Genomic DNA, 25,405 nt, shown 5'->3' with positions numbered 1-25,405 from the left:
GTCACCAAGGCTGGGTACGGGGTTCTCTGATGGCTTTTGCTCTCGGGCTGTGACCCATGTAAGAGTTTGCTGTGAGCCAGAAGGCCCCTCTCATTCCTCCTTGCGTGTCAGCCTGCAGGCATGTATATTAGGGAACGGTGGCATGTAGACACTCAGATGCCATAGTTCTAAGTGCAGGATGCACCCCTCCATTTCAGTGCACGCTGCTGTACATCCTTCTCCCGCTGCACTTTTTTGCTACCTTCCTGGGCCCAGATGTTTCCTTCACTAAATGGCTTCTTGCTCCCTTCCCCCACCTTCCCATTCCCACCTCTTCCCCTGTAGATAGCAGGACTGAAGTCGGCTAATGCATGTGCTCACAAGTATGTGTAAATGCAGATATGCATTAGCAAAGGTGTAGCCAATAATCTTAGTTTACTGTTCATTTATTGTGTGATGTTATGATTTCTTTCTTTCTATGTTCTTGATTTCTTTACAAAGGGATACAATCTGCCCAGCCTCTAAACCAGGGCACTGCAAAGGATGGCTTGTGTGATGGATGGCTATTTTTGCAGCCATGCCGCGTAAAGCCAGATAATCACAGAGCTCCCTTTGGAACGTTCTGTAGTCGGGGAGATTTTCCTTAGAGAAAATGCTAAATCACATAGGATTCTAGGATCCTGGCCAAGCTCTGGGATGAAACTCTATTTAAAGAGATGCACAGCAAATAAAATAAAATAAAATAAAATAAAACACACACACAACAACCCGACACAAAAAAGTTTGGGGTTTATATAACAAGACATGGACTGACTTGTACAGTCACTTTCTCTCTCTCTCTCTCACACACAAACACGCACACGCACACACACACACACACACACACACCCCTCTGTAGGAGTGAGAACTGTCCGTCTGCACACAGATCATTCCCATGTGCTTAGACTGCAGGCCAGCAGGCACGGACGTTCACCATCAAAAATTGCACATGCATTCGATCGCTACTTGTTGCCCCCACGTGAATAATCTTTCCCCCCATGGGGGCACACGGCACATACAGTTCCTGGTATATTTTCACAGATGCATAACTGGGACATCAAGCTCTTGCATGGATGTGCAGCAAGAACAGAATTGTGCTTCCCCACGTGCGCACACACAGGCCAATTCCGCCATTGTTCTGAGCGGATATACTCCTCTACTCCCTCCATGCCACACAGGTCCAACCATGCAGATAAAGAGACACATGAGGACAGACACAAACATGGCTCAGAGGAATGCAGGGGAAGGGAAGAGAGTAGAGGAGGAACCAGCTGCTCAAGTCTTCCGTTCAAGCTGCAGAACCCCTTTGACGCAATGGTTCCAGGAGACTCACCCGCAGAACATGAAGATGGTGCTGGAGGAGGGGTCATATGGCAGGGGAAGGGTCTGCTGGAGGCACAGCTGCTCACAGCCACCATTGAAGCCATCCGAACAGTCGATCCCCTTGGAATAGTCATAGCAGCCAGTGCCGTCCTTCATGGGCCTCAGCTCCTGCGGGCACTGCAAGGAGAGGGGACATGTTAAGGCGAGCTGGTTCCGGGGCTGGGGGCACTTCCCCTGTGACCAACAGGTAAGCCAGTGCCAGGGACATAGCTCCCTGCTGTGAGTTAGCTCTCCGCCCTGGGGAGCCACGTTCATTCCTAGTGGAATCAGGCTCCACTCCAGCGAGGTGGACGGCGTTACACCAGTGAACTCAGGTCTGTCATCAGCATTAACGGAGGACACATGAAAACCTGACTTCAGGTCTCCACAAGTGCAAGTTCACCTGGGGAGCCCATGGGGACCGGGACGAGCACTGGATTGGGACGTAGGAGAGCTTGGGTTCTACACCAGGCTCTGCCCCTGGCCTATGCCTCAGGCAAACGGTGCTAATGATGCTGACCCCCTTGGCAAAGGACTTTGGGACCTTCTGGTGAAAAGAGCCATTGCAAGTATCTTCCTGGCACACTCCACTCAGAGCCTGCTCCTGCCTCTCTCCCTGGAGTCCTTTACCCAGACGGCATCTTCGTGCTAGGAAATGGAAATGCTTGACACTGAATCATAGAATCTCAGGGGTGGAAGGGACCTCAGGAGGTCATCTAGTCCAACCCCCTGCTCAAAGCAGGACCAATCTCCAGACAGATTTTTGCCCCATACCCCTTAAGGATTGAACTCACATCCCTGGGTTTAGCAGGCCAATGCTCAAACCACAGAGCTATCCCTCCCCCTGCCTGTAGAAGACATCTCAACTAAATGGACTCCCGTGAGTTTGATCCTGGCCCCACTGAAGGCAGTGGGGATTTTGGCTGGGTATTTGCCATTTATTTAAGCCTGCACGTGCATTTTCTTAATGGTTGGGGATCTCAACCCCCCCCCCTCTGCCGCCCCCATTTAAAATCATTCCCAAAAAGCAGCCCAGTGCCTCTTTGGAGCAGGCAGGCGGGCTCTGCAGCAGTTCTCGTTAGGGGGCAGCCTTCCTGGCTGGCAGTGAAGACAGACAACTGCAGGAGGACAGATCCTCAATCGGTGCTCAGTCAGAGTAACCCCACTGAAGCCAACGGAGCCGGGCCGCTTTGCACAAGCTAGGGATCGGTCTCTGCTCCGGGTTTTAATTTCAATTCTCCGGCTGCCTTTCCCTGTCCCAAAAGATTAAAGCCAGCAGGCAGCTAATGCCATCAATCATCCGCCACCCTGATTAAAGTGCTTTCCGAGTCCACCTTTGCTATTTATTTATTTTCTTTTATCAAAAACCAGAACCAAAAAAAAAAAAAAGAAAACCTCACAAAAAACCACCCACAACACAACAAAAGGACCAGTCCTCGGAAAAAATAAATCTCGCCTAAGAACAGCTCACAATTAAAAATGCATTACTGAGTTCTTGAAGATGAGTTAGCTCAGAGCCTGCACATGTAGCGGTGAAGGCAGGTTATAAATGGCCTCTGTCAAGCAGAAGAAAGGTTATGAAACTGCTATATTTTGTGCTTAAAAAAGAAAATCAATTTTCTGTGCGAGCAAAATGCCGTACATATAATAGAAGTCCAGGAGATCCCTGCTCCCGAGCTGGTTACCCAGCCAGGTGCCTCTCCGGACGCAAGCTGCCAGGCCTGATTGATGCCTGGGCATCGGGCCGTTCGCTGTACGGCGACAGCTGAACTCTGGCTGCTCACGGTGCAAAGCCACAAAGGGCCAGGATAGTCCTGTAGCTTCTCAGCTGGGTAATGAAAAGCTTCTGCCACCTGCCTCCGTCCCTCCCCTCTGCTGCACTAGCTCCTTAAAATAAAACGGAATTCATTTGAGGGACTGCTGTCCTTCCTGCAGGCCGTGCAGCCTCCCTGGAGGGCAAACGCAGACGCACCAGGCAGTGAGCTCCCAAAGGCCACTCCATCCTCTCCAGCTGCTTCCCCCTCTGCTGAACTATTGAATGGACCATGCGAGACTGGGATCCTCGGTGCAGCCACTGGAGCAGGGGCAGTGCAAAGAAACAAGGACCAGCGGGAGAGGCAGGAGCCTTCTCTATCCGGAAGACGTGGGCAAGGAAATGATGACAGCAGAGTGCGACACCTCCTCTTTTCACAGGACAGGGATAGTGAGGGCGTGTCTAGCAGTGGGGAAAGGGCCGTGACCGGCAACACTGGAGCCCAAAGCTTCTGCTCCCCATCAGTAAGGCTAAGATTTTGTCATGGTTATTTGTATAAAACTCACGGACAGGTCATGGGCGATAAACAAAAATTCACGGAAGCCGTGACCTGTCTGTGACTTTTGCTGCTGCGGCTCCCTGGTTTCCCCCACCACCGTGGTGGCTGGGAGCTGTGGGGTTCCCCTTTCCCCCTACGGCGGTTGAGAGCTGCAAGGTGACTATATTTTCCAAAGAGAAAACGGGACCCCGAGTCCCCCTATCCCCGCGTGAGGCTGTTGCCCATCGCTGGCACCCTGAGGAGGGCCCCCTCGGGAGTTGGTCACCTGTCGCTGGAACTTTGCAGGGGGGGCCCCGCCACTTGTTGCTGCTGTCGCCTGTTGCTGGAACCCTGCCAGGACCCCACTGGCGGTCAGCTCCAGAGTCCTGCAGCCCCTGGGACTGGAGCAGAGACCATCACAGAGGTCTCTGGAAATCAGGGATTCCAGGACCTCCAAGTCTTACCCATAAGGCACCAGAGGAGGCTGCAGCAACCTGCAACAAGCTTTTTCAGTTCATACTCCCAGCCTGGATATAAAGGGGGGACAGATGCCTCTCCCAGGTGTTCCATTTGATTGCTAAACGCTCTGGACAAATAAGGCTCACAATAATTGTGGCTGTACAGACACAAGCCCCATTTCTAGTCTGTGCGGACCAATGGGAGAGTAACAGGAGCTGGGCAAACAGGCAGAAACAAAAGGGGGAAAGGTTCATTGACTGCAGTTGTGGCCAAAGTTTCTCCTTGCTGCCCTGGCTTCAATCCCTACACTGACTTTGCTCGTCGGCTTTTCTCCGGCCTAATTCTCTCCCTGTGCCGGGCCGGAAAGCCGCTGATGAGCATGGACCGTGGCTTGCGTAGTTGAAATAGAGACGCCTCTCGTTCCAAGGGGTCGGGCCATTTCAACAGGGCTCCCGCTGAGGTGAATGAGGATCCTTCCATTGACTTCCAGGGGCACTGGAGAGGCTCCTGCTTTAGAGTCACACCCATAGATTCTGTCGACTTTGGCCCGGCCTAAACTTACAATATAGGTCAATATAGCTCTGGCACTTCGGGTGTGAAAATCCAGAGCACCGGCGCTACGCCCACCTAACCCCCAGTGTAGACACAGCTATGTTGATAGAAACATGCTTCCATTGACTATGGTGGTTTGAGGAGCTGGCGTTCCGACAGGGATGGAAAAGCCCCTTCAGTCACTGCGGGTTGGATCTAGAGTCCAGGGTGATGCTGATACAGATACAGCGCTGGAGCGATGCTGCTTAGACCAGGCAGTGTAGACATGGCCTGATTCAGGAGCTGCTGCCTCTGGTGTTGGCATCAGGGGTTGGTTTGAAGAAAGACTCATTGCCACGGAGAGATGGGAGCACCCTTTTCTGTCTCCGGAGGAAGAGGTTGGCGCTCTCCCTGGGGCTATGGTAGCTCGGGGTGGATGGGACTGATGGAGACTCACCCCGAAGCGTTCCCCATGGTTCTTAGCCGCGTGCCGGTTGAGGTTCGCCCCTTGGAATAGTTCCCCAGCTTGATTTTTAATCGTCGGGAAGCGTGATTTGTTTCTGTTTGTAATTATGCATTCCAATGTGCATTAATTACCGAACGCAAATTGCTCCAGTGTGAAATTTGCAAAAGAGAGTCCCCCTCCCCCACCTCCCGGGAAGTAGCTCACCAGCCAGCTGTTGCATTGCAGCAGAAAGTTCCCCTGGGGAAGAAGATCTCCTAACCCTGCACAAATACTGGGGGGGGGTCCCTGGTAGGGTCAGAGGCGTAACACGTCCTCCTCGGAGGACACAGTGAGAGGGGCAACAGCCAAAGGGAGCCGGTTCGCTCTGCACTTGGCAACGGGCTGTTTAACAGACAGACACACAGACATGGAGGCAACAATAAATTCAAGCCTGAGGGCTCGGGGGATGGGAAGCTTGGCTGTACTTTGTACGGTAATTTAAACCTTTCCCTATATAGCAAACTACTTAGCACTTGGGCACGTTCAGTCTTTGGGCTCGTCTACATTTGAAATGCTACAGCAGCCCAGCTGCCGTGCAGACACTCCCCACAGCAACGGGAAGGGTTCTCCCATAGGCACAGGTAATCCACGTCCTGAAGAGGCGGTAGCTTGGCTGATGGAAGACTTCTTCCACCAACCTAGCACTGTCTACACTGGGGGTTAGGTCAGGTTAACTACGTTGCTGAGGGGTGTGAATTTTTCACAGCCTTCAGCAATGGAGCTGGGCCGACCTAACTCTTTAGTGTACACCAGGCCTTTCACCGGAAGTGTTTGGGAGTTGCTTTGCAAAGTCTATGAGCCTCAGAGCCCAGCAGGAGATCTGAGAGCAACATCAGATCTCCGGCTGCACACCGAGTTCGGAACCCTGATTGGATGCAGCAAGTTAGGGAGAGACGCCCCCCTTCCTTGTGTTATGATGGTTCGACCACGGGGACTGGATCTGGTCCCTCTGGATCTAAACGCATGAGACACAGCTGCTTGAGCTAACGGACCAACTCCTCCACCTTGGAGGTGGGAGAAGAATCATAAATCTCTCCACTTACAGAGGGTCAAAAAGCCACAAAGGGTTAATGTGGGTTAACGCAAGAGGCTGGACACCATTAGTCTCTGGGCTCAAGATTGCTCAAGGACCAGGAGGGTCAAATCTTCAGCAGGTGTAAATCCACTGACCTCAGGGGAGACATACCAATTTATAGCAACTGAAGCTCTGTCCCCTTGAGTCTACCAAGCAGGGACCAGCAGGGAGGGGACCATGGAGCTGGCCAGGATAAACCACCTGGGTTTCCAGAATGCCTCGTGGGATTAAGTGCTGTAATTTCAGCTCGGCATGTTCTCCAGACAGGCAGCGCTCAAGGAGCTTGGTCTCTTGATCTCCATCCAGCGAGACCACAAGGGTGGAGCTGGAAATCGATACAGGGAATGTGTCGGTATATTCTATTCAGAGAGAGGGCAGGCTTGTAGTGTAGCAACCTTCCCCGTGCTAGATGGCTGCATATGCATGGATCTCTGTTGTTGTCTTTTTTTTTTAAATTAGCTTTTTCTATTAACCTCCTGTTCTCTGCCTGTGGTATGCAATAGTTTAGTCTCCCGAGGACTCATGCTTTGATCTAATTCTAGTTGTCTGGCTTGGTGTGGGGGTGGCTGTGTGGTGTTTAGTGGCCTGTGATATACAGGAGGTCTACCTGGGTGAGCAGGGGGGGTCCCTTCTGGCCTTAAACTCAATGACCTCAAACACACTTAATCATTACATCACCAATTTCCAGGGAAAGCAGGTGGGTGTTTCTCTGCAGTCAACAGGGCACTCAGCACCTCCCAGGATCATGCCCTCGTAATTGTACTTGTATCTTCCTTCATAGAAGAATGGAACTTTGTTGCTTGCCTGTCACCAATAAAACCCTGCAGCTGATCAAATTTGCCCTTACCCCAAAACTGTCCTTACCCATCATGGGAAGAGCAGCTGTGAACCATAAATTATGTGTCCCCAGGTTTTATTTAGACACCTCTGTGCCCAGGATAAGCTGCTCTGGAGGGGTAGTCTCTGCACCCTTATGTGCACAGTACTTGGTGTGCATTTTCTGCGCTTTGATAAAGAACCATATCCATTATGGTTAACATTCATCTGTCTGGCTTGAGCAGCAGAGACCCAATAATTACTGTGAGTTCTAATCAATCCTGCTTCAATCCGGCTGCGGTTCAATTTGCGATCTGCCTCTGCAGTGACACAGGATGAGGGGGGCCAACATCTGAAAATGATTAGAAAATCAATAGCCAACTCAGCCAATAATTCTGTCTGGGCAATCACTGGTGACACAACCCTCACCAATTCACCTGCTAGAACCATGCCGTGAAGGGTGGAGGGAGGCAGGGGACGGCATTCTGTATCCTGCCAGCCAGCTAATGCAATTAAACACCTGCAACAAATCAGTAATTAATCTGACTATTTTCTCCATATAGACTAATAGCTTCTACAATCCACTCTAGCAGTCCAACAAAATCATCCTCATAAAGGCTAATGCCTTCTTAGCTCCTGTAATGCTTTTCGTCCAAAGCTCTTAAAGTACTTTACAAAGGAGGTCAGTATCATCATCACCATTTTACATACAGGGAAACTGAGGCACAGAGCGTGAAGTGACTTGCCCCAAGGCCTCCCAGCAGGCCGGTGGCAGAGATGGGAACAGAACCCCTGAAATCACTAACACTCAGAAGAATACTTGAAACTTCTAGATCCTTGGATGAACAATCATTTTATCAACATTTCTATAATTAAACCTCAACTCAGGAGGTCGTTCAACTATCTGACTCCTTCTACAGAGCAGGAACCTGAGGCATGGAAAGGTTAGAGAGTGACTGCAAACCTCGCACCAAAGGGGATCATGTTTATCGTCACTCCAAACTGCTCAGGTTGTGTTTTGTTCCCTCCCACCCCGATCTCCAGCCTTAAAAACGCCACGTGGGATCCAAGAGTCAAGTTAGATTCCTGACTTCTGGAGTAACATAACTAGTGAGAAAGATTCTGCCGGCTAAATTAGACCCCCCAGCTACTCCCATGCAACCCCCCTGCCATCGAGAGGTTTGCACTGGTGGCACTGATTGCAACTCGGTAAACAACCCTGCTGATGATGCACAGTGAAATAGATTCCAGCTCACTCGCTCTCAGATACGTTAGCTCTGCAGGTATAGCAGGAGGAGAAGCTCGTCTATTTTTGTCACTCTGGTCAGCAGAAAGGACTCTGCGTGTGCACGGGGAGCGGAGATGCTGAATAAGAAGGTGCTATTTTTACTTAGGTACATTTCGGCGTCGAACTGCTGTTTTTAAATGACTTTGCCCAAGGCCACACAGCGAGACGATGGGGATCGAATTCAAGAGTCCTGCCTCCCCAGCTCTGCTCTAACCCCTAAACCACACTAACCAACCTCACTGACATTCCATGTGGCTAGTGTGATACCAACAAGAACAAACACCTTTTGCAGATTAGCACCCAACCATCGATCAATTGAAGACTAGAACAAGGTCCAGAACCAAGGTTCATTCACCTGGGTATCGTTAAGGTGACTCAGCACTGGGCAAGTTGCCCAATCCTTTCTCTGGGTCCCAGCTCAATTCACTGGCCAGCTAGGACTCTGGGACGAAAGAGACTCTGTCTAGACTCACCTTCATAATCCAATCCAAAGCAGAAGAGATGGAGCTCTTTGAAGACAAGATTAAAGAAATGACAACTGAAAGCCCCATAGGACTGTTTCCCCAGGGAAATGAGTGAACGGACCGGTCCCTGTTTATTTCAATAAGCAAAGGCCACACTTTTCTTCCACACTCGCAAAGCTCATTAGAAAGCAGACGGGTGCCGGGGTCACTGGAGACATCAGAAATGCCTCATTACTGACACGAATCCCAGCGGTGAGAGGAAACTGACTCTCCAGCTAAATTGCCTAACGGGGTTTTTGCAGCTTGGCTTCCCTTTTTTATTATTAAGTTTTAAAAAAAGAATATTTAATAAAGTGGTTCTGCAGAGAGTAAATTGCCCGTTTTTATTATTCTGCTGCATTTTCTAAATATTAGCTGCCTTTTTGTTGGAGATGCTTAAGAGAAGAAGGCCCAGCTTCCCCCAGCAAAGCTTCACGGCCGAGGCCTGGCAGTGGTGGAAGCAAACAGCAGCATGGAGGTGAGCTGGGGTCTCCGCTCTTTTCAAACCAGTTCTGGGGGAATTTGACATTGCTCTTAAGCCCGACGAGCCATATACCGAGCTTGTGGTGCATGGGATGGCAAAGAATTGTCTCCCTGATCCATCAAGTCACCTAAGCACATGTCTGACTGGAAGCATGGGAGTAACCCCTATTCTGGATAACGGACATCAATGAGATTTAAACATCGGTTTAAAGGTAAGCCCATGCTTAAGTACTGTCCTGAATAGGAAAGGACGTGGCCATGTGCTTACATTGCTTTCTGAACTGGGGCCTAAGTGCTTTGCTGGACTGAGGCTATCCAAAGGGTTGGCTCAATCCTGCAAGGTGCTGATCACTCTGTCCCGATCCAGCACACGTTTAACTTTAGACAGACAAGTCTAAACACTGATGTCAGTGGGTCTAAAGTTAAGCATGTGCTTAAGTGCTTTGCTGGAAGGAGCCCTGGAGGAGGTTAAATGCAAAGGCTAGGAAAGTTTGAGCCAATGTAGTTTCAATTATTTTGCCAGCTGCTCTATGCACCCCGCCCAACCAACCCTGCCATTCCTCCTTTACTAATCTTTGGTATGCTGATTTGGGGCTGGTGAAACGTGCCAGATTCACAGCCGGAAAGACTGAAATACTTCACAGAACAGGCACGACACAGACAGCAGCAGGGCAATCTTGCCCATGTGACTCAATCCTGACCTCTAGAGGAGAGCAATCTATAGCAGAGGTGGGCAAACAACAGCCCGCGGGCCACATTCAGCCCGCGGGACCGTCCTGCCCGGCCCCTGAGCTCCCGGCCAGGGAGGCTAGCCCCGGCCCCTCCCCGCTGTCCCTGCTCCCCGGCAGCCACGCCGCTGTGCGGGCAGCACTCTGGGTGGCGGGGCTGTGCGCTCCTCCCAGGCAGCGCGGCTGCCAGACATGCTGCTCTGAGCAGCATGGTAAGGAGGCCGGGGGGTTGGATAAGGAGTGGGGGATCCCGGGGAGAAGTCAGAGGGCGGTTGGATGGGGCGGAGGTTCTGGGGGGTGGTCAGGGGACGGGGAACATGTGTGTGGGGGGGTTGGATAAGGGTGGGAGTCTCAGGGGGTGGGGGTGTGGATAGGGGTCAGCAGATGGGGAATGGGGGTTGGATAGGCGTGGGTCACGGGGGGCCTGTCAGGGGACGCGGGTGTGGATAGGGGTTGGGGAAGTCAAGGGACTCGGAGCAGGGAGGTTGGATAGGGGGTGGAGTCCCAGGGGGTGGTTAGGGGCGGGGGGTCCCGGGAGGGGGCAGTCAGGGGACAAGGAGAAGGGGGGGTTGGATGGGTGGGGGGTTCTGAGGGAGGCAGTCAGGGGGCAGGAAGTGGGAGGGGCGGGGGCCAGGCTGTTTGGGGAGGCACAGCCTTCCCTACCCGGCCCTCCATATAGTTTTGCAACCCCAATGTGGCCCTTGGGCCAAAAAGTTTGCCCACCCCGATCTATAGAGTCAACTCAGACTCTTACACTCTTTGCCAAGATTACCAATGGGGATTGAGGGCTGGGAACTGGACTGAAGCCACCAAATTTCATTTCACACAAGCCACCCAAGAGCTACCAGATGGTAACAACTTTCTCTACCCACCTGAGTTGGACTGGATACAAGCTTCAGTGGTGGTGAGAAACGGCACAGACTATAATTAATCCCTGCAGGCATTCATTCCCTCACCCACAACCCCAACACAAACTGCCTTTCTCGGGGCTCCTGCCGTTCTGTCACACGACAACATTTTACTGAGATCTCAGCCATGCCCTGGCATGTATCTGATCTGCTCTGAAAAGCAATGCAAATGCCTCAAGTGTACGTCTGTGTGTCTACGTAGATTTAGACGCTCACGTCTAGGAGATTTGCATTATTAGCCACACAAGGCATGCATTCCAGAGTGCACTTAACAAGGGAACGAATGGCTCTGGAGACTGGCCGTGGAAGATCCAGTTTCTAGATCACCAGTTTCAATGCAGCTCAGGTTGAGAGTGACCAGCTGTGGCCCCCAAGGACTTCCCAGTGTCTTCAGAGCTTGATATTAAGGCCAGAAGGGACCATAGGATCATCTAGTCAGACCTCCTGTATATCACTGACCGTTCATTTCCACCCAACTACCCCTATATTAACCCCACAGGCTTGGGACTAAAGCAGATCGGTCCTCAGGACAATAAACTGTGTGCCACAGGCAGAGAATGGGAGAGACCAAGGTGCACTAATGCCCGAGGCAGGGAACTGATTAGGTGAGATGGACTCAGCAGGTGACCCACACCCCATGCTGCACAGAAAGGGGAGAGTGGGGGGGGAGTCCCAGCCAATCTAGCCTGAAAATTCCTTTCTGGCAATCAGTATGACCCAGAGCATGTGAGCATGACACACGAACCAGGCACCTAGAAAGTATTCTCTAGACCCCCTGAGCAGACTGGTCCACCCCATCCAGTGTCCCATACACAGCTGTGGCCAATTCCTGATGCTTCAGAAGAAGTGGAAAACAAACAACAGAACAAACACCACATTACGTCAGCCAATCGTGCATCAGGGAAGAAAAATCTTTTCTGACCCCTTATGGGAAGTGATGTCCATCACCACAGGTGGCACTGCTGAGCCCCACCGTTGACAGTACCTGGGCTGAACGAGCCATGGAAAGGAACTAACCTCTTTGTGCAAAATGGTGCAAAATTTCCTATTGGCTCAGGAAAGCCTGTCCTGGCTCTAGGCAGGGCTGTGCTCATAGACAGAGGTGGGGGGGGGGAAAGGGAGTGGGGAGGATGGTTTCATAAGTGACTCCAAATTTTGGGTGCCTCCGGCTTGGGTGCCCAATGTGAGACACCTCAAAGCATGGGTGCTCAGAACCGGAGCTGAGCAAATAATGGAGTTTTTGATTCCAGGGGCCAAACCAATTTTTAAAAATCCAATTAGATCTGAAGTGACACCATTTAAAAAAAAATGTTCATCAAATTGGAAAACACAAAAATGTTGTAAATCAACCAAAATGTTCCAAATTGATCCCAAACTATTTTTTTGTAATTCATTGTCAGTTAACGGAAAAGTATCAATTGACTGCAAACTATTCCCCTCTGCCCCTCCCCCAAGTATTTCATATTGATTTCGGCCGTTTCAGGTATTTCCCAACTTTTTGTGCATGTTTTAAACTGGCCAGTTTTAAAATCAAAACACACATTTCAAATATTTTTTTCCCAAACAAAACTATTTGCTGAATTCATCCTGATTGTGGTAAAAAGTTTCAGATCCTCCCAAAATATATATATATATATATATATATATATGTGTGTGTGTGTGTGTGTGTGTGTGTGTGTGTGTGTTGTGTGAGAGAGAGAGAGAGAGAGAGAGAATGAAAAAAAACAATGTACTGAAAAAAAATTCACCCAGCTCTAAAATCAGGGCCCTTTAAGGAATCTCAAGTGGGGAGCCCAGAACTGGAGCTCACCCACGAGAACTAGACTCTTTAGAAAATCTCGCCCAACCATCACTGACATGACTAAAATGCACACCGTGGGAGGGGCACCGCAACAGACAGCCAGCATCAGCCCCTTCTGTGTCCAGTGGTGCCCTGCTGCAGGAGCAACGTTGGCCTCAGACACTTGGCTGGCAATGGCTGCTGAGAGGCTGAATTTTTGCTTTCCAAGGTCCTTCCATTGTACTTGTCGAGCCTAGTCTCCTGAGTGTTCCTAGCAGCACGCTTCTCTGCTATTGATTTTCACAGGGTGACAGAGTTCTCAGTAGCACTTGCGCCATGATTGCAAGATATTTTAGGGCCAAATTTTGAACAGCCTCTAAATTTGCATCTGCAGTGAAACGTGAGCACAGTTCGCAGTCGCTGCAAATCACAGCACTCAGGCATCTCGCTGGCTGATGGCGCCTGCAGATCAGGCAGTGGGAGAGCCATATGCCATCATTTGTGGCTGCAATCAATTGCAGCCACAGAATTAGAGGCCAGGTTAAGGCCCCTTTAAAACTGCAGGCCTATAATTCAGGTATCCGTGAGAGCAAAGGGACAGTGTCCAAGCTAAGAATCACCAGAATTAATCAGACCTCATTTTATATTTAATATCCCTCTAACACTGAAAAGTATCTTCCATTTGCCCGGAAAATACCTCAACTCCCAGCCCTCAGCCAACTGATCACCAAACAACAAGCTCAGTTTTCTACGCCAACAGTAAAAGTTCAATCCTCCAGCCACCACAAAGGCAGAACTCCCTCGGCCAGAAAGGCTGCACCCCCACGTGGGCTTGTGCCATGGGAGAAACATGTCTATCACCATGATGATCCCCCACAGTGAAAGCCCAAAGACCCACTTGTGCCCACTCTGAGCCTGCCCTTCCTGATCTGGTGAGAAGCTCTCTTCCAGCCTCCTCCACTGGCGGGAAGATCACCTCCCCCCTCTTCCCACAGCCCACCAATGTCCTCATAGACATTAAGGTCAGAAGGGACCATCATGATTATCTAGTCTGACCTCCTGCACATCACAGACCACAGAACCTTCCCCAACCACTCCTGTAACAGACCCATAACCTCTTTGGCTGAGTTACTGAAGTCCTGTTCCAGGCTTGTGAGCAGTCAACGCAGTTTTCTTGCAAACCTCAGTACCTAGCCCGCCCCCACGAACACCGTGCAGGAGGTGCTGCTGCCATCACTCAGAAGCAGGGTGGTGAGCAAACCTGCCTGTCTATCGTAGCTACGTGTATCTCCCCCATTAGCATAGCATCTGAGCGCCTCCCCGTCGGTAACATATTTATCCCTCACAACCCGCTTGGGAGGCAGGGCAGTGCTGTTACTCCCATTTTACAGATGAGGAACCGAGGGGCTTAGTGACGCCAAAAGTCCATAGCATAGCAGGGACTTGAACCCAGGCCTTCCAAATATTAGGCTAGCAACACTACACCATCCTTCCTCGCTTCCGGGGTGGAGGGGTCTGGTAGCTTTCATGCAGGTGAATTCCGGATGCCTGTCAGCTTGGGCAGAATCCCCTCACTAGGAAAGGACCCGCTTGTGTCCCAGCTCTGCCCTGACACTATTCACAAGTGAGGAAGTTACCCCAAACCTCCCCTAATCCCATCTCTTCTCAGCCATACATACATGAGCGTGCAAGACCTTTCCCCACAGAAGCTCCCCTGTTCTAGGACCAAAGGCTGCTCCTCTCTTCTGTGACTGAACTGTATTCCCTTCATTCCCCAGCCACTCAGATCTCATCTGTCTCCAGCGCTCTTGTTGCTAGGAAAGGAAGATACTCAACACCAAAGAAAATTAGAAACGGAGTGTGCCACATCTGTAAGGGGCGCAAACAATCTCATTTCCTCTTTGCCAGCCCCCTGCTCTTTCCCTTCCACTCAGCGAAGATCATTGCCTCCCCCACTCCACAGTAATGATGTCTGCAGAAAGAAGAACAGGAGTACTTGTGGCACCTTAGAGACTAACAAATTTATTAGAGCTGTCTGCAGAGCTTGTTATCACCTCCACTGGCTGTGGCAGTCCCGTTTACAGCTTTTACACTGCAATACTCAGGACCCTGCTGGAGGGTAACACCTCTTGCCAGAGGGAAATATGTTGCAACTGTTTTCTGAAATAACAGCCGCTATTTTCCTTACTCTTCTCCTCCCCCCTTCCTTTTCAAGATGATCAATCATTATTTTAGCTTCAGATGATCAAATCCATCTGTCTCCCGAGCTTCTAATCACACGTTGCAATATCTTGCCTTTCCCAGAATACTCTCAAGGGACAACAAACACAGGGAAATCAGTAATGGATTTGGAAATTAAACAGAATGACACATTCCCTCCTAGCTTACATTTATTTTTATATTATATATATATATAATTTTAAAATGTTCATGCTGTAGTTTATGGACCCGTTACAGCAGATGACTAGGAGCCGGGGCTCATATGGATGGCTCTGTCACTGACTTAGGGCATGATCCTAAGAGTGTGAACAATCACAGATCCATTGGACTGATCCTGCTCCGCTTGTTTCACTGAACGGCTCATGAGTGAAAGCTGCAGGATTGGGCCCCTAATATTGGAGGACTATTGGGTAGCTAACGTATGCATATGTTGAAGCTACCAATAGGGGCTTGGGGAAGTCCATGACATCTCAGCATGAAATTCAGTGGGAACTGTGGGTGCTCAGCACCTCTAAGGTTCAGACCTGTCCTGTGTGATCTTGGGCAAATCACTACACCCCCTCCCACCTCCCCACCCCACCCCGCTCCCTGTGTCTCAGTTTCCCCATCTTTGAACTGGAGATTAAAATACTTTCTTGTTTCAAACATGTTGTGAGGCTTAATTAACGTGTGTAAAACACTCTGGGCTCCTCCAACAAAAGAAATTAGGTAAATGTGAATTCCTGCTCAGATTTCCTTCTGGGTACCAGACAATGGTCTGTCTAGATGTTAGAGTGACAGCTGTAATACACTGGGTTGTGTTTGCTTACAACCAGCCAGGGACGGCTCCAGGCACCAGCTGAGCAAGCTGGTGCTTGGGACGGCAGATTGTTGGAGGCGGCATTCTGCCCAATCCTAGGGCGGCCCGGCCGCTTTTTTTTTTTTTGTTCTGCTCCAGCCGCCCTGCAGGGCAGTCCTCTTCCTTCCTTCCCCGCCGACCGGAGCAGAGCGCTCGCGGCAGGCGGCAGCGCAGCGGGAGGGGCCGCGTGGCAGTGCCCCCGCTGTAGCCCTGGCCCCCCCCTTCTCTCTCTCTCCCGCCTGCTCCTCCCCCTCCTTCCCCCCCCTGCACCTGCGCTCCGGCCGCGCCGCAGGTTTTTTTTTTGCTTTGCCGTTCTGGCCACCCCGTTTTTTTGGGTTTTTTTGCTTGGGGCAGCCAAAAAGCCAGAGCCGGCCCTGCAACCAGCACAGGAGAGGTTGGCTGGCTCTAAGAATCTGCCTGGGGATACAGTGTTTGTCTGCTATGTCACCCTGAGAGCAGGTGTTTGAATCTTGCACAAAGATACACCATAATTTCTGCTGAATCGTACTAGCCAGTGGATCCAAAAACCTGCAGTCTGAATGTGTGCAGGAGCAGAAGGAGGTGGTTCTGGGACAAAGTGACCCTGGCAAAGAAAACCCTTGGGAGAGCTGAGCAGAAAATGTCGGCTTTGCTGTTAAAGTTATCAGTCAAGGCAGAGCCCAGAAAGGGGCCACGCTTGGATTCATACGCATGTGTGCACTCTGTTCAGAGCAGGCTGGGAACTTCCCAGACTTCAGCTTTTACCAGCTATTTCGTTTTACTTACTCTTTAATTTAACAAGCTCTTTCCAGAACTGGCAGTGAGGTCCATGCCACACAATCCCTTTTCACAGCACTTAAATGGCCAAGCAGCTCTGCACCTTCGTTACACTTCTATGTGCATCAGGGACTGAGCCGGGCCCATCTGCGGCACCGTGATGTGCCAACCTCTGCCCGGTCTTCAGCTGCTATTCACCCCTGTGATGACAGTCCCTTGGTTCAACCCCCCTGGGAAATGGCCACCCATCGCCCATCAAACTGCTCCTTGTGAGCCACCTCAGATTAGCAGTTGCTTCTTTCCATTCCGTTACTGTTCTGAAATATTTCCAGTGACATCGGGGAGCTCTGACACATGCTTGCTTTAGCTACTGTAAATTTAGGTTTGATTTTAGCTCATACTTGGCCACTTTTCCCATCATTACTAACACTGGTAGCTAATAAGGAAAATAAGAGGAATCGGGGATTGTAAGTTGTTTGGGGCAGGGAGCGTGTTTTTGTTCTGTTTGTACAGCACCTAGCACAATGAGGTTCTGGTCTATGACTGGGGTTCCTCAGTGCTCCCACAATACAATTAAATAATCACATTTCAGGATGGTAGCTGAACATTATAGGGGTCAGGAAGAAATCCTTCACTGCCCCCATGTGCATCTCTGTATAACTGGCTAGGTGCATAATAACTAGAACTAGCAGAACATTTTCTGACTGAACTGTTTTCTGTCCGAAAATGCTGATTCAAAGACATGGAAACGTTTTTGTGGAAACGCCCCAATTTCATCAAAAATTTTGACAGGAAATTATTGAAACATTTTGTTTCCACTTTATTGTTTCAACGTGTATATTGCAATATAATGATACCACATAAAAGTCAAAAGGATAACGTCAGAATGAAACGTTTTGACCTTCCCAAACTGAAATACCTCAAGGAGGTTACTTTGATGGTTTTGAAACAAAATATTTCAGAATGTTTGTTTTGTGATAAGTTTTGAAATGTTGATATTTCGTTCTGACTCAAGATGAAGGACAATTTTGAAATGCCAGAATTTCCAAGGAACTGAAAATCCAAGTTTCTTTCATTATAATTACAAATTCAACCCAACTTTCTCTGAAACATCATCCTTAGCTTGTGCTGGAGGAAGGAGAGCTGGTAGAACATTTGCTGATGCAACACTTTTCCACTGGAAGATGTTGATTTGACAAAATCAAAAGTTTTCTCAGGAATGTATCAATTTCATCGAAATGTTGAAAGGAAATTATCAGAATGTTTTGTTTCCACTTTGTCATTTTGACTTTTATGGTATGACAATGTAAAATGTGAAATGATGGCGCCAAAACAAAATGTTTCAACAGGATTATTTCCCTGTTTTGGAAACAAAATTATTTCACAATTTCCATTTCATGGTAAAATTTGAAATTTCAACATTTGGTTCTGATTTGGGAAATTATGAAATGTCAGGAATTCCCCGTGGAATGGAAATTCCATGTTTCAACCAGCTCTATTCATACCTACAGGCCCCACCGCCTTCCACTGGAACTTCATCTTTAGCTTGTGCTGGAAGGAAGGGACCGGATGTGATGGGCCACTGATCCTGCATTGCACAGCCTATATCCCCAATGCAACAGCTACATTCTTAAATTAAACCATTTCGCAACACTGCTTTCCAGCACCTCAGGAATATTGCATCATTTTGATATGAAAATAGAAGGGGTAGCTCAAGACATGCTGAGCTAAGACCTGTATGCCTATCGGGAGACTAGGACCAATTCCCTCTCTGACTAAAACAGGGGTGGGCAAACTTTTTGGCCCGAGGGCAACATCTGGGTATGGAAAATGTATGGGGGGCCGTGAATGCTCAAGAAATTGGGGTTGGAGTGCGGGAGGGGGTGAGGGCTCCAGCTAGGGGTGCAGGCTCTGGGGTGGGGCTGGGGATGAGGGGCTAGGGGTGCAGGAGGGTGCTCCAGGGGATGAGAGGTTTGGAGGGCAGCAGGGGAGATCAGAGCTGGGGCAGGGGGGATGGTTCAGGGGTGCAAGCTCCTGGCGGCGCTTACCTCAAGCAGCTTCCAGAAGTAGCAGCATGTCCCCCCGCCAGCTCCTACGCAGAGGTGCGGCCAGGCAGCTCTGCTGCATGCTGTCCCGTCCATAGGTGCCGCCCCTGCAGCTCCCATTGGCCGCAGTTCCCGACCAATGGGAGCTGCAGGGGCAGCATGTGGAGCAGAGCCCCCTGGCTGCTCCTACCCCGTAAGAGCCAAAGAGGGGACATGCCACTGCTTTTGGGAGCTGCGCAGAGCGGCCCCCGATTCTGCTCCCCGGCTGGAGTGTCAGAGCAGGGCAAGCCCCAGACCCCGCTCCCCAGCAGGAACTGAAGGCCCCGATTAAACCCAGCTCTCCTGAGTCCCAGCTCAGTGCCTTAACCGCAAGAACATCCTCTCCTCTTCCACAATCAACAGGAAGTTGTGCATGGTGACCCATCTGGCCCCCTCCCTACATGTTTGAGTAACTGGCCTTCGCTGTCTCAATAAATCTTTGTGCTCTCAGCTGCACAGAGGTTGGTATGGCAGGAAGAGATCATTTCGGGGGTTCGGATACATCACTTTCCTTTTATAACCTCTCACAGAGGGGAAAGCTCCATGAAAGAGAAACCAGAGAGGGGATTATTAGAGGCATCTCTGTCCGCTCAGCAGCAGGATTCTCACCAGCCTCCCCTTACCATGAAGTTGCAATTCTATGGACTTTGTCAGCTGATCTCCAACTCTGCACTCCAGTCCTGAAATCTCTCCTAGTAAAATCCTTGGCAAGCGTACTGCAGCCCAAGCCCCTTCCCCAGGGAGAAATCTCACAGCTCTGCTTTCACCAGAATCCTCCGGGGAGGCACATTTCAACCCCAGCGATGTGCTATCGCTGATCACAGCGCCAACCACCAGCCACTAATCCCGGGCGCTCTGTCCCTCAGCATTTCTGACGACAGACCTTAGCTTACCAGATCATTCGTCAGCTGATACCAATTTGCCTGCTCATCGAGCCAGTTTTGCTTCTCCTCGGGAATCCCAAGTCAATCTCCCATTGATATTTAAACAGAGAAGAAGACAGACAATTTCCAAAAAGGTCGAGGGCGCGAGAATCAGCTCTGGAATGTCTCCCAAAGGGGGAACTCAAACAACTTGACTGAAATCACATCAGGGCCGCGACCAGCCCTGCATTTCCCATGCAAATAGCTCAGCAGGGCTTGCACTGGGCTCCACGAGTGGAACTAGGAGCTCGGGGGGTGTTGCAGCACCCCCTGGCTTGGAGCGGTTTCCATTATATACAGGGGATACAGTTTGGTTCAATGGTTCTCAGCACCCCCACTACACACATTGCTCCAGCACCCCTGAGGGGAGCAGCATGAGACAGTCCAGCTCTAGAAGGTCTGCGCTTGCACCAGAACCAGTCCCACCTCCCTTGCTAAGTAGGAAAGTTGTCTGGACAGAGGAGGATCGGTGCCACACCCTGGCATAGCATGGAGTCCTTTGCAACACAGCACAGATTGGTTTCCTATCTCTGCAAGCAGGAGGGAGAGAGGAAGAGAAGCAAAGAGATGAAAAGAGGGAGGAACGAAAGAGAGGGTGAGGAGATTAAAGCTTTGTGCCTCTAGCACCTTCCATTGCAACACAAGCTTTTCCTCATCGGACTGGTGAGGGGAGCAGAAAGAACTCCACTTTCTGCCTGGACGCGGCATGGATCCTGGTGACTCACGAGTCCTAGGCTAGCCCCGTTCTTCCCACACCAGGGCTGCACACTGGAAGCATAAAACGAAGCAACCAGGAGTGTGTGTGGAGGGGGGCGGGCAGCCTAAAAACAGCAAGCACCCCGCCCCTTCCAGCTCCCCACTCCCACCCAGCAGCAATTTAGGCCCACACGGAGGCTGCTCTGTCTCTCCCCCATAGCTATCAGGGACCAGGATTGCACTCCAAGGTGACTGCTCACGCTGATTCTCCGTCCCTTCCCCGACCCGCCCGTGTTTTGTTCCCGTTAATTATAGCCTAAATGTAGCCATTAGGAGCAGGGTCGAGGAAGGGAAAGAAGCCCCATTTTCCCTGAGTGACATGGATTTCAATTGCCACCGCTTCCTGGGCGCATGCAGGGAGAGCCAGGCCTGTAATTTATTGACAATTTCTATCTTAATACGTCTTGACTTTTAAAAGGCGGCATCTTGGCGGCGCTTCTCTGTGGTGCACGGCAATCAGAGCCAGGGTTGTTGCTGACAATATCTGAGAGGCACATTACTTTTCAGGGTGAAATGGCAAGAGAGAGAGAGAGAGAGAGAGAGCGCGCGCGAGAGCAAAAAAAAAAAAAAAAAAAAAAGAAGAAGAGAGGAAGGGAAACCAGCTGTGTAAAGACCCACATTGTAAAGTGCTGCCTGTAACGCACCAGTGCTATTAGGCGGCCACTCTAAATGTGCTGAACAAGCATTTGGGGATGGGGGGTGATGTTAAGAGCCACCCAGAGACGGCGCCACTCCAAGCTGACCTTTCCCGGATCCCGTGTATAAACTTCTTCAATAAAGAAAGAGACACTTCACTCCTGCTTCCGCAGAGCTGAGGAGGGGGCCGGAGAAGGCTCCTGCAGGGAACAGGACGGTTTGGAGAGGGGGTGGTGGAGGGGTTGGGAGAAGCACCTACGGTTGTGCACGTGTGTGTGAGAGAGACTGAGTGTGACTATGAGAAAGACATGGGTGCATGAAAACCAGCATATATGTGTGTGTGTGTGTGTGTGTGTTGTGTGTGTATGTAGGGAGGTGACTGTGTGTGTGTGTGTGTGTACACATGTGCTGAGGTGACAGAGTGTGTATACACACAGAGGAGTGTCATTGTCACTGGCAATCTGGTGTGTGTGTGTGATGAGTTCCAGATTGGCCCCGTGTGCCAGTGACAGAGAATGTCACTGTCAGTGAGCGTGTGTTTGTGTAAAGTGTGTAATGATGCAAGTGCTCCGCTGTGAGTGCCAGGACAAGGATCCCACTTTAATCAGTTTGTTGTTTCCAGGCTCTTTTTACAGAAAGAAGACGACTGATTCTCCAAGGTTGCCAGGTGACTCTGTTGCACAAGGAAACCTCCCCATCCCCCGTAGTGGTGTTAAAAACCAACCTACAGCAACAAAATTCCCTGGGAGAGGATTGTGATGCTGGAAGGTGTTAATGGCTGCCATCAATCACAGACCTGGATAAAGTCAATAGGTGCACTAAGCACCCTTCTTTCAGGCTTAATGGAAAGAGTGATTATGCATGTTCATGTAATGACAGCTGGAAAGAATGAGGCTAGGTCTACACGACCCGCCTGAATCGGGTCTGCTTTCGAGAAATCGATCTCTCGGGGATCGAATTATCGCGGCGACAATCGATCCCTGAATCGACACTCTTACTCCACCAGCGGAGGTGGGAGTAAGCCCCGACGACGGGGAGCCGCGGAGGTCGATTTTGCCGCCGTCCTCACAGCGGGGTAAGTTGGCTCCAATAGGTCGAATTCAGCTACGCTATTCACGTAGCTGAATTTGCGTATCTTAAATCGACCCCCCCTGTAGTGAAGACCTGCCCTAAGAAGCTATTGCCCAAGGCACTGGGCCGCCTGGCAAAACCTGAGCAGAGTTAAGCAGTGTGGTCCCTGGGATTTCCAGGGGATTGGTTGCAAATACAGGGACTAAGGTATTGCTTGGCAAGCTGTGAATGTGTGTGCGTGAGAAACAGAAAGCGAGAGATGCAGGTGTGAGCGTGGCCCTGGGAGGAGGTTGAGAGATGGGGCTTCTTTTTGGTGCAGAACTTGCTGGAGAGGCAGACTCGGATTTCTGAGCAAGGAAACTGCCTGCTGCTGTTTGTTCCTACTGTGTTTGGGGAAACAGGACTTTGTGTGCGTTCTTGGTAAACACACAGGATTGCACCAGAGAAACACCTCCCTCTAGCATCAGTTTCTCCTCCGAAGGGAAACGACTCTGAAGAGGGGCTACCCACTGGGGCCAAAGAGGTGGCAGGGCTTTGGGAGGGGCACAGTGGGTGAGGGATGAGTTCCCAGAAACCTGGCCACGGAGGAGAGAGCAAAGTCCATTTCCAGTCCACAACACTTTGGCAAGTACATGAGAATCGACTCTGCATTGCTCAGTGCTCCTTTAAACTCCCGAGTCCTCCGCTGTATCTCCGGGGGCTGCGTTGGGCTGGAGAACAGGTTGCTCATTCCTGAGGCAGAATTCGCACCTGTGGCATTTTCGGTGCAGCCAGCAGGGCTGGGGTGGGGGCATTTCCCCAGCAGCCCCCACCCCTCCCCACAGTTCAGACCATTCTACCAGACATGTTGACTTTCCACAGGACCCTCGGGGCATCTCTCCAGCTAAGGCCGGAGCAGTCTGCTCCCACAGAGGAAGGCAAGAGAGAGAGAGAAGACAAAGGCGGGACAAGGAGATGAGAGAGAGGAGGAGGAGGAGAGAAAAGGAAAGCGAGACAGACACACAGTTCCACTGCCCAAAAAGGCAACAGAGATTCCCTGACCCGCCGCCATGGACAAAGAACAAGTAACTCCCAGCCAGGGCACCCTCGACAACACACCATCTCTCTAGAGCACTGGTCACCCGGTGGCATACCTACCACACAGCCCGTGGAGTCCACTTTGCGGTCCGACACACACTTGAAGTTACGGGTGCAGCCACCGTTGTTGCGTGAGCAGTCTCGGACTGGCCCAAAGGAAGAGAGCAGGTCATTGATGGTTTCGAAGTAGGTGGACAACATCGCTTCTTCCCTTGGAGAGAAAAGGCACTGTTAGAACTGGCCACCGAGCAGACCCTACGGGTGGCCAAGGGGGATAACTAGATGGAACGTTTTACATGAAATATTTATGTGAAATATGCTCTGTCTTTGAAGCTAAACTGTTTCATTGGCCGAGTTACAGACCTCAGTAAAGGGATGAATTCCACCCAATGGACATAATTCCTACCCACCACACGGGGCTTCTGCTTTCAATGCTACAGTGAGTGGCTGGGTTGTTTGCAGTGTCCAGTAACCCATTTTAGGGGGAAGACAAGAGGGTGGGATTCAGGGGCAGCTCTATGTATTTTGCCGCCCCAAGCATGGCAGTCAGGCGGCTTTCGGCGGCATGCCCGCGGGAGGTCAGCTGGTAACGCGGATTCAGCGGCATGCCTGAGGGAGGTCCACCGGTCCCACGCCTTCAGCGTACCCGTCGCCAAACTGCCACCGAAACTGCCCCCACCTCCTATCTGCCCCCCCCCCCCCCGGGAATCCTGCCCCATCCTTACCTCCCTGCTCCCCGTCTCCTGACCGCCCCCGGACCCTCGCCGCACCATCCAACCCCTCCTCTCATTCCTGACAGCCCCTCTGGGACCCCTACCCCATCCAACCACCCCTTCTCTCTGACCCCTGACTGCCTCCGGAACCCCTGCCCCTGACTGTCCCCTGCTGCCCCATCCAAACCCCCTCCTTCCTGACTGGCCTCCTGGGACCCCTGCCCCCATTCAACCCCCTGCTCCCTGCCCCCTTACCACAATGCCTGGAGCACCTGTGGCTGGTGGCACTACAGCCGCGCCGCCCGGCTGGAGCCAGGCCACGCCACCACCACCACCACGCAGAACAGAACACAGGGTCAGGCCGCGGCTCTGCAGCTGCGCTGCCCCAAGAGCTCATAGCCCTGCCGCCCAGAGCATTGCGTCAGCGGCGAAGCAAGCAAGCTGAGGCTGCCGGCAAGGGGGAACAGCGAGGGAGGGGCCAGGCAGGACGGTCCCGCGGGCCATAGTTTGCCCACCTCTGTCTTAGAGCACAGTCCATTTTGCAGGTAGCAAAGAATTCAGGGCTGAATGTGTTCTTCCCATTCGTTTCCTGTCAGAGGGGGTTGGGATCTTTATTGAGAGCACTAAGCACTTAGAGAGTGTTTTTCTTCAAAGTCCTCTCCAAATATTAACTCATCCCTGTAACACCTAGGGGAAGTAGATATGCTCACGCTGTTTTACTGACGGGACACTGAGGCACAGGTTGGTGAAGTGACTTGCTCTAGGTCACAGAGTCACTCCCTCTGTTATTTCCTGCCCATGTTTCATCCATCTCTTGGGTCTCTTTGTATTAGGGCTGGTCTATAGTGGGTACTGAATCAGCAAAGCTATGTCCCTCAGGGTTATGAAAGTCACACCCCTACGAGACAAGGCCATGCTGACCTTACCCCCAGGGTAGAGAGCGCTGGGTCGATGGAAGAATTTTTCTCCTGACATAGCTATTGCCTCTCGGGGAGAACCCCTCCTGTTGTTGTTGTGAGGCCAGGTCTACACTAGGAAATCAGGTCAGTATAACTAGATCACCCAGGGGTGTGAAAAATCGACACCTCTGAGCGATGCAGTTAAACCAACCTAATCCCTGGTGCGGACAGAACTCAGTCGATGGGAGAATCTAGCTACCACCTCATGGGGAGGTGGATTATCTACACCAACGAGAGAAGCCCTCCCATCGGTGTAGGCAGCATCTTCACTGAAGCCCTACGGCTGCACCATTTTAAATGTAGACAAGCCCTGAGTGTCTACACTGTAGCGTTTTCAGCGTAGACATAGCATTGTTGCGCCGTCATCACTAGGGTTTACAACTCCTCTCACGGGTGTGTCTGGGTGTAGGGGGAGAAAGAGGATGAGACGTCTCACAGCTCCAGTGCAGCTGGGATTCCAGGGTCAGATCCTCGGCAGGCGTCAATCACCGTAGCCCCAATGACTGGAGGCGGAACGGGTGTGCAAAGCCGAGATGGCCCTTCTATCGTGTTGTGCTTGCACCAGAGCAATGAGGATGGAGGGCAAGCTGGGAGTTGGGGAGGGGGATCAATTCTCTCTTTTAAT

The 25,405-nt window shown here is 51.1% G+C and overlaps 1 protein-coding gene across 3 annotated transcripts in view; it reads right to left on the bottom strand.

Moving 5' to 3' along the window:
* The window catches only part of ASTN2 (astrotactin 2), a 657,219-nt gene that overhangs the window by 294,369 nt on the left and 337,445 nt on the right, over window positions 1-25,405 (bottom strand). For all 3 annotated transcript variants that reach the window (XM_054007154.1, XM_054007156.1, XM_054007155.1), the window contains 2 exons: window positions 23,169-23,319; window positions 1,352-1,518 (listed from right to left, as the gene is read on the bottom strand). In XM_054007154.1, the coding sequence (XP_053863129.1) occupies window positions 1,352-1,518; window positions 23,169-23,319 (318 nt within the window). The remainder of the gene's footprint in view (window positions 1-1,351; window positions 1,519-23,168; window positions 23,320-25,405) is intronic.

Source organism: Malaclemys terrapin, chromosome 17 (assembly GCF_027887155.1).
Source record: "Malaclemys terrapin pileata isolate rMalTer1 chromosome 17, rMalTer1.hap1, whole genome shotgun sequence".
NCBI classification, from domain to species: Eukaryota; Metazoa; Chordata; order Testudines; family Emydidae; genus Malaclemys; species Malaclemys terrapin.
Note: the sequence above shows the minus strand (reverse complement) of the source record. Positions and strands in the feature narration are given on the sequence as shown.